Genomic DNA, 13,656 nt, shown 5'->3' on the forward strand with positions numbered 1-13,656 from the left:
ATTATCACCTTCATTTTCTTCTTCTGCCACAGAATTAATGTTAATGTTACTAAGAGATACACCGGACCCTGAACCTCCACAACCATGATTAACCACATCCTCACCTTCAGATTCCCCGACACTTGACAAATTTGTACCATTTAACATATTTGTAAAATAATTTGAAGAATTTTGAGTGGAGTATGGGGAAAAAGATGAAGTTGAAATGTTATTCCCCATGTTTTGGTGATGGTTAATAGAAGGATGAAAATTAGGATTTATATTTGGATTTACTTGAAAATTTGGGTTTATTGGGTAGTTTGGATGGGTGGGAAAATTTGGATTATTGGGATAATTTTGATAAGTGGGGTAATTTTGATTGTTTGGATAATATTGAAGATTTTGATTATCCATTATGTAATTTGGATTTATAGGGTAATTTATATTTGTTGTGTAGTTGGGTAATCTATAATTTGGATTATTTTTTTCCATGTTGAGAAATATATATTAATTATGAAAGGAAAAAATTTTTACAAAAAATTGAAGTATGGTAATTTTGGTGATCAAGTTATCTACTTTTATATTGTAAAAACAAATTAAATAACCGTTACATATTACTATTACATTGTTAAAAAAAAATTCAACTTAAATTCTTTAAAAAAAAAAAAAAGTGATTTACATGCATGCATTCAGTAAAAGAGCCGTTGGAGCTCTTTTGCATGAATGCATTTGCCATGTGTAAATGTTGGAGGCTTTCTGCATTTCTCTGAATTTGCTCTACCAAAATGCAGAGTTTCGGTGGATATTTTTATCAAAACGCACATACATTATAGTGGCACCCATGTCGTTTAATGCTAACTCATCACCAGTTCTTATTTTCAAGACCCATTGCTTATTTCAGAATCCCTTAACACAATTTCTAAATTAGAAACTCCCATTTCTCACCTAAGAACTAGCTCTTATATTTTCTCTCTCCTTAAGAACCACCTAAGAACCCCCCATTATTGATGCTCTTAAAGCTCCATTGGACTAATAGCATGTTATGAACTATTCATGAAATTATGAAGAACTCTCCAAGAACTTAGACAATATATTTTGGAATTTTACCTATGAATATTGCAACATTGATGAGATGTAAGGAGAAGATAGATTCAAATTTTTTTTTAAAGCTGAATTTCTTTTATTCTTTGTTAAATTGAAATAAAATGATAAAAGTTTTTTTTGGATAAATTTTTAATTACTTTTTTTTTTATAAATGACCAACCACATTATGACACGTGACATTTCTTACCCGAATAAATTACCTCCTAACCCAATCGGGTTTGCCTAATTTTAAGAATATATTCTACTCGTATAAAGTTAACTTGTTTTGAGTTAATTGAAGGTTTGACTTATTTTGAGAAGACCGACTAAAAATTTAACTTATTTTTGACAAATTTTCATCGAATCAAATAGCTGGTAACGAAGGGTTTGCTACAGTGCTTTATTTTTATATAAACTACTCCTTTTGTCCCTAATTTTTTGCCCGACTGCAAATATTCGGGTCAAACTTTAAAATCTTTGACCATAAAATCTCGTTAGTTTACAAAGGATTACAATGTATGATCATTTGACATCTAATTAAATACGTGTCTAAGTTCACCGGGAACTCTTCATAATTTCATGTACAGTCCAAAGCAACTGTATTTTCAATTTTGTAGTTCTTTTGCAAATTATTACGAGTATTTATATTTTATAATTTTTATCATACTAGAGATTCTGGATGCGCGCTATGGCTAGTCTTTGAAAGAGTTTTTACAATTGGCCCAAATGAATTAGCATGGTATTTTATTATAATTATTTGTATATAGCCGATAGATATGTTGATATTGTAACTGTGCAATATTTTTTGAAACTTTAGTAGAGTTAAATTAAATTAATTGGGAAATTCTCTCCGGTAATCACGAATTTTTATTTTTTTCTCAGTGGTAAAGTCTGAAACTTTTAATTATCAATGGTAATCACACATTAATATTACTAAGTCAATGGTAAATTAAGTTAAATAAATTGTTAATTTTTAACCATGGTTTAACTATTAGGACTATAAAAAGACACAACTACCCCCATTTAATTTACTCCAACCTTCTTTCTTCTTCCTTTTTCTTTCCACCTTCATTAATTCTTTCTTCTACCACAAATTCCTCACCTTTTCTTTTTCTTTCTTTTCTTTTTAACATTCCTCCATTATTTCTTCAACTCCATTAGATTAGATCCACTACCAATAACCAATTTTTGGAAATAAAAATTTTCCCCAAAATGATCATCTTCTCCAACCCCATTTCCCCTTTTTATTAACGTTAATTTTGCCCCCAATTTCTCCCTCATCTGTCATTTTCTCTCCTCAATCGTGGACTCGTGCTTAATTGAAGATAGATTGAGAGGAAAGAAAAAATAAATGATTTTTAGGGATTGTATTAAGCGATTATGGGTTCAAACCTCAAGGTAAAGCTAAATTCGGCATCAATTCTTCTTCTTCTTCATCATCTTCTTCAAATCCTGCTTTTAATTTCGAGATCAGAGGGTCAAAAACGGCGTGTCGATGCTCGTATTGGGATTATTGAGGTGTCGATGGTGGGGGTCTCCGGTGGGGGGGGATTTGCGACGCCGTCATCCGAGCTGAGCACCGGCAACGAGGGAGGGTGGCGGTTGGCTGGTGGTTGGGTGAGTGGGGAGGGGTTTGGAATTTTTTTTGTTTTTTTTTTTAAAAAAAGTTGAAGAGTACTAATGTAAATTCAATGTTACTTAACCATGGACAATTGATTAACCGTGGTTAATCGTTTAATGATATTTTATTATCATCAATGTTATCATTGGCGTAATAATATTAATTCGTGATTACCATTGATAATTAAAAATTTCAGACTTTACCACTAAGAAAAAATAAAAGTTGGTGATTACCAGAGAGAATTTCCCAATTAAATTTAGTGAGAAAGTGACAAATTTTATCAAGTTCTAGAAAGGTAAATGTTTAGTTTTAGAAATGTAAATGTTTGATATACTATTTTTATAAAGCTGATATACTATTAGAGCAACTCCAATGTTTGTAGATAGGGGCTTGCTTGCAATTTTCAAAAGTCTCTAGCTACTAGTTTGACCATTGGAGCTAAAAAACACAATTAGCTTAGCTTTTGGCAAAAAAGTTTCTAAAATTATTGGAGATTAATATATTAAAATAATTAAATTTATAGGGCTAATTGAGAAAGTCAAACTTATTTAATTAGCAAGCTAGTAGCTAACCATTGGGGCACAAAATAGCTATAAAGAAAGTTAGCTTAAATCTACTCCTCTTCTTTACCTTTCACCATCTTAAACTAACCTAAGTAAATCTCAAAAAATCATCCCTTTTTCGGAAAATTAACAAGACCTATAGCCCTTTTCTTTGCTGTCTCTCTCTTTCCTCTTCATCTTCTTACTGCTTTCAGTAATTATATGTCAAAGGGTGAAATTATCAATGGTTAGAGGAAAGGGCAAAGTAAATGCTGAAATTATTGTGAAATTCGTAGCTTTTAAATTATAAATTGTTGAACATGTGAAAAACCCCTAATTTTTTATTGCTCAAATTAGAACCCTAAATTTTTAATTGACGAAATTAGCAAAACCCCTAATTCAATTCAAGCCATAAACCCTAGAAATTAAAATCCCCAAACTGAATTGAAACCCTAAACCCTAAACCCTAAATTGAATCCCTAATTATGTTAATTGAAGTAAATGAAGAACCCTAAACCAATTAAATATACCAAGAATTGAAACAATAGCTTAAAACATTTCCATATTTAGTGATAAATTGTGTTGAATTTAGATTTTTGGACGAGTTTAGAGGGAAAGTAATGAAGGAGGAGAGAATTGAGTGGGAAATCGTAAGAGTGTGCCCCAAAAATGGCTTAATTGGACGGAAACTGTTTATGGGTAGTGCTAGACAAACATTTGCCATCTTATGGGCAGTTTTAAACAATATTTTTTAAAACGAGTAGTTGTTCACAAATCAGCCTATATTTAGGGTAGTTTTACACAAATTTTCCTATTAATATCCTCACACTATTCATAAAAGCCTGTGACTTTTTAAAAGGTAAGGATAAAAATATAATATTAACTTTTTAATACATAATATTAATTTTTTAATACTTTAATGGTTGTAAAAAGTCACATAGGCAATAAAATTGAGGTGAATGGATCGAGAAACTTACTCAATTACTCTGTATTTCATTCTATGTTTAGAAACACTTAATTTAGAAAAATACAAAACACTCTACGTATTTTAGTTTTCTCTCTCCTTTCCTTCCTCTTACTTTCAAAGATGACAAATATGGAAAACGACATGGATTTACTGATATCAAAACTCTCTAGTATTCGAATTCCGACCAGAGAAATCGCATTAACAATCAGCATTTCATCCGATTCTCCGGTAATTTCCATGTTACATTCGGTGATATTTCGCATTTTTATCAACAAACGTCCAATCAATTTTAATCAATTATGATGAAATTAATTCATCTTAATGATTAAAAAACATATAAATGCAATTGCATAATACTTGCATCCCATTTCATATGACAAATTACATCAAACTTATTTATTTATTGACAAATTACATGAATTTGCATGTATGTATGATTAATTTAATGGAGAGAGAATTCGGGTAGTTACAGCGGAAATTATATGATCTGATCCGATATAATCGGGTTCCTACAAATTGAGTATTCGCAATTTTTTTTTCTTTTTAAGTTTTTTTTGTTAGTTACATTATACACACCTCATTCCATAACTAATCAATAACTAACTGAGCTTAGTATACTCCACCAAAATATTATTATTAAAATTCAAAAAGAATTAGAAAATAAATATACAAAATAAGTTTATACATGACTGAAATCTATTAGAAAATCATCCCAATGGGAGCAATCCTAACAATTCACATTTAATGTGATATGATTTTTTTACCTTTAATTTAGTGATTCATTTTATTTTTCATATTCATTTTATTTTTCATCATCATTTTTAAACAATTCTTTTCTATTTCAAATTTATTCTGTTTTTTTGGTATGTTTTTCCAAATTTATTTCCAAAAATTCGTTTTTAATTTTTTTTTTTTTGTGAATTTTTTTTTTATTTATTTTAAATAAATTAAGCTTTAAATTCATCTACCGTTTTTCAAAGATATTCATAATTTTTTATTTTCGTTTTTTACAAATTTGTTTTTTTATAAATTTATTTATAATTTCATGTCATGCTAAAAAAAAAAACTAGAGTACTATTTAAATTTTATAAGGTTTTTTTTATTTTATACTTCAAATTTGATTGTGATTTTAATTTTTTTTTTAATTTTTTTTTGGTTTAATTTTGGATTAGATCCTAAACTTTTTTTTTTTATTTTGTTAACTTTTTCAATTTACAATTTAAATTTGATTTTGGTTTTTTTGTAGTTATTAATGTTAATTTGATTTTTTTTTAAATAAAAAAAACTTAGATCTTATTGTAATGTTTGTAGGTAAAAATTTGTTTAGAAATAAATAGGAGAAAAGGGTGAGGATATAATTTTAGAACTAAGAATAATGCATTAAGTTATAAGTAATATTTATAAAATTTAATTTAGTTTTACATGTAATTTGATTCAAATTAAGCATAAAGCAATCATACTATACAATAAAAAAAATTTAATCATAATATTTAACTAACAAATTTTATCCGATCGCGCGGCTAGTTACTAGTTACATATATAAATAAATTTATTTGTATTCATTATTTAAAAACAATATAAATGGAATTGCGTAATAAACTAATAATTGCATCCCTTTTCATGTGACAAATTATATGAAAAATTATTACGTATTAACAAATTACATGAAACTGTATGTATGATGTTATATAAAATTGCATCCCTTCTTTCCATATTATAGTTTAGGTTTTTTGTTTGGGAAAAAATATGTTCAATGGAATTATGAGAAAAATAAGAATCTATATTCATATTAAGAAGACAATGGTTTTCTATTCTTCTCGCATTGTTTTTACAGTCAAATGTTAATTTTCCATATCTTTAGATGAGTTATCAGAAAATGTTATTTTCTTTATTAAACCTTTTTTTCTTGTAAAAAAAAAAAAGGTCTGATATGGTATATAACATGTTTGCATTTTTTTACCGCCGATGCTATATTGTTTGCTGGAAATAGTGTTGACAACCATATTGTTGCTTAAGAACACAACAGGTAATGTTGCAATTGGTTGTTAAATATTTAAATGTTTTATACAACCTCAAGGATTCCTTAAATATATCATTATTAATGCAAAAATCATTCGGAGCTTATCAAAGAAATGTACTCGTATAAAACTTATTCTGAACTTAAATTTTCAAATTAAAAACATGAGCTTAAAACTTAATTATTTCGAGCTTATCAAAGAAAAATATATAACTTTCTCCAAATGTGATACTTTCCATGGATTTGTTGAAGAAAATATATTCATAACACACAAACCATTCTAAAAAGATATTATCATGTCCTTAATAGATAATGTATGATGCACATAACATGATACACAAGTGAAAGCCCAAACAATGAAAACAGAGATGGTATAACACTAGCTTCAATTAATTACACCCAATGTGACCGCTTGAATTTTAATATGTTCAATATACGTCAATGTCTCACTTAGGTGAATCCGCAACATTTTGCAAAAGACAAATGAGGATAGACAAGTGAGGATGAACATTTAAAAGTTCAATTTTGTACGACTGATTAGAGGAAACGGGGGGTAGATGAGCATTGTATCTAGACCGAGTGTCATTGAATGGAAGAAAATCTTTAAATGACAAAAACTAACAATAAGACATACTTGTATTAACCTAACCTACAATCAGAGAGCAAAAACAAAATAAGCTTCATTCAACAATTTAAGGAAGCCCGCCCCCGTTAAGGAACTAATTCCAACGAAAATTTTTAACAAACGACTATAAAGAAACTACCCTCTCTCCCACTCGTAGTCTCATAAGACAAAGTATACTCATAATTATTCTCGACAAAAAGGTTACTGAATAAACAGAACAATAACATTATATTTCATCAACAACTAGAGAACCAAACACTTGCTAATTGGTCAAGAGCAAGTTCAGGCAAGAGTACCATCTTGCACTAACATAGAAAAAAAGTGCTCCTAAAAAGACACTTCAATAGTGATTTAGTCCAACCTAATCTCCAAATAAGTTACTGTATTCAACTAAGACTTTGCCATCCCAATTCCCTTCCAAGAATCCTACTTACTTACATATTCATTTTATTTGAGAGGAGGAACCCAATTTACTTAGGTGTGCAGCTAACAGGACTAATACGAAGAACTATTGGGGACGGAGCAACAGATAAACACAATATCGGGAAGAATAATAAAATACGAAACAACAAAAACAACACACAAGTTTTTACGTGGAAAACCCCTCCTCAATAAGGGGAAAAACCACAGTCCGGATCTCCATGGACGAAACAACTTCACTAGCAATAATTAAGGGAGTACAATGACCACCACTACAATTACAATATTAGATACAATGTATTTTAGAATAGTCTACACTAAGTACCCTTAACATTGGTACTTATACTAATTCTAAAATACCCCTCACACTAATATTGTGTTTGCCTCTTGTTTGTTCCTCCCTCACTTCTACGTTCACTTGCTAGCTATATCTTGCTAGCTCCACTTCTACACGGTGTGTGCCATCTCGCACATACCCTTCTTTTTATTACTAGCAAACTACATTTTGCTAGTCTCCTCCTTGATGGTGTATCTCCCCACACACACACACCCTTCAACACACACGGCACATCACATATATATACACATATGTGCAAAGCTTCTCACATAAGCTTTCTACCACATGCCATCCACCTTGGCTTCTTCAACGTACCTCACCAAACTTCTCACCTACACAAGCAACCAAGTCAACACTTGGAAGAGCTTATCCCCCCAAACTAGACATATTATGTCTAAAGTCATCGACACCATTTAATGCTCAATCAAGTTGGACTTTATTAAATTAGTCCACAAACTTCTTCCAACCGTCCAAAGGCAACATGCATTCATTCTTCTTCTTTCTCACCACATTAATATTATTAGTACAATAATAATATTAATTAACTATGATTTGGGGAGAATAACCTAACAAGAACATCATCAGCTCTGCTGTGCCATTCTACTACATGAACAATGTCCTTTATCTACATGACTACATCGGGACTTAAAGCTGACATACTACTCAGAACAATGTGTACTGTTGAAAGTTTTAACAATCTTAGAAGGAAGTTGTTTCCCATTTCTTGTTTTTTTGGGGATGGGGGATGGGAGTGATGAGGCATTGTCACGACAGCAACAATAAACATGGCTAACCTCGTCTTTCTTTCCTTTTTTGTCTCTCGTTAAGAACTTGTAACCTCCATAGAATAGTGTGCCCCAACCAGCCAGAGAAACAATGACAAACTGCAAACAATGAGAATTTAGAGTGTGGCATGGCAGCGCAACAGAAAATCTGCCCAAATAAACCAAAAAAGTTTTGCAACTAATGTACGAAAGTGCATGATGGAGCATTCTCCTAGTAATCCTTTAATCCAAGATGTAACCCCTACTTCATTTTAGCAAGTCTTTAACGAAAACTTTCACCTCTGCCAGTTTATCAAATGCTTTTGAAAGAGTAACAACACAAACAAGCATTCCTTCGCTCTTTTATTAAGTAATAAACCAGTTGGAAAACCAGATCGGAATTTCAAACACTAATTACAGGATTAGAATAGATATGTCAAAAAAGTTTATATATATTGGACACATGATATTTAGCATATGACTATCTAAGTAGTCCGTATGATCTGATTTTTCAGTATCCGCCCTTTGCTTGATCAAACAAATCACTATGTGACGCACGACTTCTCCATAATAAAAACCCAACTTGTTAACAATATCAAAATACAAATCATATTTGGAATATTGCAAGTGAAAAATTAAAGCATACAACACTCACCTGTTCTTCCTTCCATCTCGATGGGCTCAGAGGGTCCTGCCAAAAGTTCACTTTCGGATGGCCATGATGATCTGCAATGTAAGCAACATAAGTAAATTCATTGGACAAAGATTTCAATTTCAAATGAGGCATTTGACATGTTACAACTCCAACAAGACTCTTCCAAAAATTTTGGATGCTATTGCAAAAAATAAAGCAATGGAATGCACTAGACTACTAGAGTATAAAGTAATCAACATGGGTACAGAGTACTTGGGGGAAATAGTAAGTCCGCAGAATATACATCAACCAATAACTCACAAAATGCTCAAACTTCTACAGGAATATATGCCTAAACAAACCTAAACATGATTCCAGGGAAACCTTGGACGATATCCCAAGATTGTCAACAATAAGCTTAATATCGAACCAGGTAAAGTACACATAACACAACCAAATAGAGTATCAAGAAATCATGCAGCACAGTAATTGAGGTGAATGAAGAATTCACATAAGCTACATCAAATTCAATAAATCTCACTAAATGCTCAAGATACATGGCTAAACGCAATTGCAGAAAAAGATTTTAGCTTGGACTTTAACCCAGACAATAAGCTCAAGTCTTATGCTCAACATTTGGTTAGTTGAGCAAATTCTTAAATTAGTATAGCAACTTTTTGGATGAACAATTTCACAAGATTTTTTCGCTCTTCACCCCTTCAAAGATATGATCAAATTTCATGAACCCTGACTTAATCAAACGAATAGAGTACAACCAAAGCAAATTCAAACTCATTCTAAATTTGTACAGCTTTAAGACACCATTTGAGAATTCCTACAAGTAGCACATCCGAAAGAAGCTCAATTTTATTTTATTTTTCTTAGTGTATAGGAAGCTACATCGGGTGATGATGCGGATGGGATTCGATCTCAAATCATAGCATGATCACCATATTAGACTGCAGTTACAAACCACCACACAGATAAATGCATAACAGCATAAAGGATTCTACTAACAATGGTTTAGGATGCTACTAAAGTACTCATATTAGTATCATAATAAGTTGGTAACATGCCAATTTTGTCTGTATATTCATAATTATTACTAGTATTTTATCAGCAGTAAGCCAAAGATCAGAGAGGAATAAAGGAAAAAGAAAGAATACCACCACCGCTAGAGAAACCTCGCCGTTGTATGAAAGGAGGAGCACCGGTGAGTTTAGAGGAGGAGAGGCGAGTCAGCTGAGTAGCTTGACGAGTTGGTCCAAACCAAGCAGTCATTTTCGTAGCTTCTTTCACATGCAGGAAGGAGAGGTGAAATAGATGGCACTATGTCAAAGCATCGAGTGAAATAAATAGTTGGTACATTAAGAAGTATTTAGAAAATCTGACACTTCCAGTGAGTTCCTTAACTCCTTTCATTGAGTTGGTGTCAAATCTGTCATAAAAAAAAGGGATCACTAGCTTACATAAGATAGGATAAATAGTTATACCCATTAGCCAACACGCAAGATGAGATCGGTTAGGAACCAAAATTTCATATTTGGTGGTCGTCCACCAAATATGTGCAATCTATTCGCTTTTAAGGGTGTGTTCTTTTCAATTGTAGGTCTACAACCTAACGTCAATCCCAAAAATATACCTTCCATTTCTACTTACTCGCATTTTTTTTAAAAAAAAAAATGTACATATACAAGGAATACAGACCTCACAGATTATTTTGGAAGGTATAAGAGTATAACTCAAACCATAACTAATCAGTATGCCAAATTACCAGAAGCCAATAATCCTGAAGCTTTAAAATATACTTCGTACATAATACATTTAATATCAGTCTTCTGTAAAATCTCGGATCTAACTCACAGAAGCAACTATGTAATATTTACTATCATACATTACTGATGAGTGATTCATAAGGTCTAGCTCATAGACGGGACCGTATCATAATCCTTTTCCTGTTTGGCATCAGAAGGTTTTTTTTATCCACCTGCTCAGGAGGAATCCTTTTGAATGAGCTTGGCTTCAGTATCTCTGAAGACATCTCATTCTTCAGCTTCATTGCATTCATCTCTTTCTGCATCTTCTCCATCTTGGTATTCTCCTTTTCTGAACTCAACATAGTGTCACTGTCAGGCTTCTGATTCTCCTGGTTGTTGCACACTTTCAAGGAGCTTCGGTCTTTCAAGTCTTCTTGCACTGTTTTATGCAACTGCAGGAGACCTGGATACACCCAGTGTCACAAAGGGATGAAATGAAGGTCACAGAGTAGAAACATGAGAACAATGTTACCAACTTACTACAATAACTAAAACATGGAACGAGGGGAATAAAGAGATGACAAGGGCTGTGTTTGATTGGGTCTTTGGGAGGATAGTCATAAAAACTTGATTTTCTTCCAATTTCCTTTAATTTATTTGGTCTGTTAAGGGGTACAACATCAGAATTTGAAATTGATTTTCCAAACGATAAAATATATTTCTGCTTTTTTAAGAAAGAACCTTCCATCCAATAAAATACAAGTAAAAAGTATAAAGGATTGCACTGTTTTCTTATCTCTCAACCTCCATCCCTCTCCTGTCTCCCCCCCCCCCCCCCCCTTCTCCCAGCGCCCCACACACACACAGTAATTTATATAATGGAGCAATCAATAAGGAAACCACAAGGTCAGGCCAAAGATGGTAGCAACACTTATTAAAAATCTTCTTATGCATACTAGAACCAGTAGCAGGACAAGATTTGAATTTATTTTACCAGTTGCCAATAATAACGGAAAAATGTTATGTTCCATGAACTGTAAACTCACAAAAATAAATACCATTAGAATACCTTGATCACTAATAAAAGAAAAGCTTCACCACGAAAATTGTGAACCCTCAAAGAGTTTTAAGCTTTATCAAAGAAACTTTACTTCATAGAAAGCTGCAAGAATTTTTATTGTCTATAATGTATATACTAAGTCCAAATGCAAAGAAACTTGAACCTAAGTCCCCAACCCCCCAAAAAAGAGATGAATGTTTTATGTTTATGAAATTTCTAATGATGCATTGAGATGATTTAATGCAGTAGGTTTCATCATTCCACTACCTTTAACTAAAAATTGTTTAAAACTACCTGAGATCCTTAAACAACACATTTTATCCCTACGATTTAGCAAAATTGCAAGTTTGCAACCAGTCATGCTACAAGAGAGAGACACAAAGGGACACTAAAGTAAAGCCGCCTTTTACAGTTAACATTCGAGATCTTCCAAGCATACGACGTCGTATGATGCACAAAAAACACAACAACACATGTTCATAACCACAATTTGAGACTTACTAACAAAAGGTGAATTGATGCAAGCTTCAATTTCACCCTTCAAATTCCACATGATTGCATGATTATCCCTATAAGGCGGGTTAGCCACCTAACCTCAATAAATTTCTACGAACTTCTCATAAAACCCCAATATAACCCATCATTTACACATTTTAGTATAATTGTTTATCATATTAAGAACTTATGCTTATCATATTAAATTTTCTTGTATTGCTAATTATCATCAAATGAGCTTCATAATACACAACACATCAACAATAACTCACTTTTCTGGCATAAATTAATTAATCTTCAACACATTATGTTTCACAAATCCCCCTTAAAAATTTATTATAATACAACACCCAATTTATTTTAGTACTAATTACTAAACAATGTGGACTACAATGTCCAACATCGATTTCAAAATCATAATTCTTACATAAATCTCCAGAAAATCATGATCAGATTGCTGATAAACCAAACACAGTTACAAGAATTAGTAGATTATACTCTTTCAGAATTTTACATCATAGTATTCATTGCAACAATTTTACACATATTAATTAACCCAACAAATTACACAATTTATACTTAATCACAAAAAATTCTGAAAATTGGGAAATATAAATAACCTTTTTTTCCTTTTGTTGACAAATTAACGGAAAAATCGACTGCATACTTTCCGATACTTTCCAGAAACCAGCCTATTTTCCGGCGACCGGACACGCGGTTCTGCATCAGTTCTCCGTGATACGAAACGGCAGCCATAATTTAAAACGGTTCACTTTGCTCGAAACGTTTAAAAGTGGGGAGTTTCGGAGTGGAGCTTTAGGAAGATAAAATAATCATCTGCAAAATTGCAAGCTTTTGGGATGGAGGAGGGCAAATGTTAATACGACGCCGTTCTACTTACAATATCTAATCCATCCAAATTTGACCCGAAATCCGTTTTGACTTTTGAATACTTCATATTGCTCTCTCCGTCTCAATTTATACTTCCTGTTTGTGTTATTTAACGGTATTTAGAAATAGGAGTAGATCATGGATAGAATAAAAAATAAAAAAAAAATAAAAAAGTACGATTATAGACAAAAGGAAAAATTGACATTTGCTACCAGCAAAAGCACCTCGTGTCACATTTGCTACCCGTTTAATTTTTTATTTTATTTTACTACCACCAAATCCCAAAATTAGAGATTTCACTACCTGTTGTCTTATGCCGTTACTTTTTCCGTTAGTGGGGCCCAATCACTGTTCAGCCACCACCCAAGCCACCTCACTGCCACCGTCCAACCTCCTTTTCCCCATCAACACTGCCCCGAAACCTCACTGCCACCCCCTCCCCTCGCCGGCGACCAGCCAGCCCC

The 13,656-nt window shown here is 32.3% G+C and overlaps 1 protein-coding gene across 1 annotated transcript; it reads right to left on the minus strand.

Moving 5' to 3' along the window:
- Positions 1-10,766: 10,766 nt before the first annotated feature.
- LOC145576802 (uncharacterized) lies at positions 10,767-13,161 on the minus strand. Its single transcript, XM_081634510.1, has 2 exons — positions 12,922-13,161; positions 10,767-11,209 (listed from the first exon to the last, which is right to left on the minus strand). Exons 1-2 carry the CDS (start codon positions 13,055-13,057, stop codon positions 10,914-10,916), a joined length of 432 nt encoding a protein of 143 aa, XP_081490636.1. The 5' UTR covers positions 13,058-13,161; the 3' UTR covers positions 10,767-10,913.
- Positions 13,162-13,656: the final 495 nt, after the last annotated feature.

Source organism: Chenopodium album, chromosome 13 (assembly GCF_948465745.1).
Source record: "Chenopodium album chromosome 13, dcCheAlbu1.1, whole genome shotgun sequence".
NCBI classification, from domain to species: domain Eukaryota; kingdom Viridiplantae; phylum Streptophyta; class Magnoliopsida; order Caryophyllales; family Amaranthaceae; genus Chenopodium; species Chenopodium album.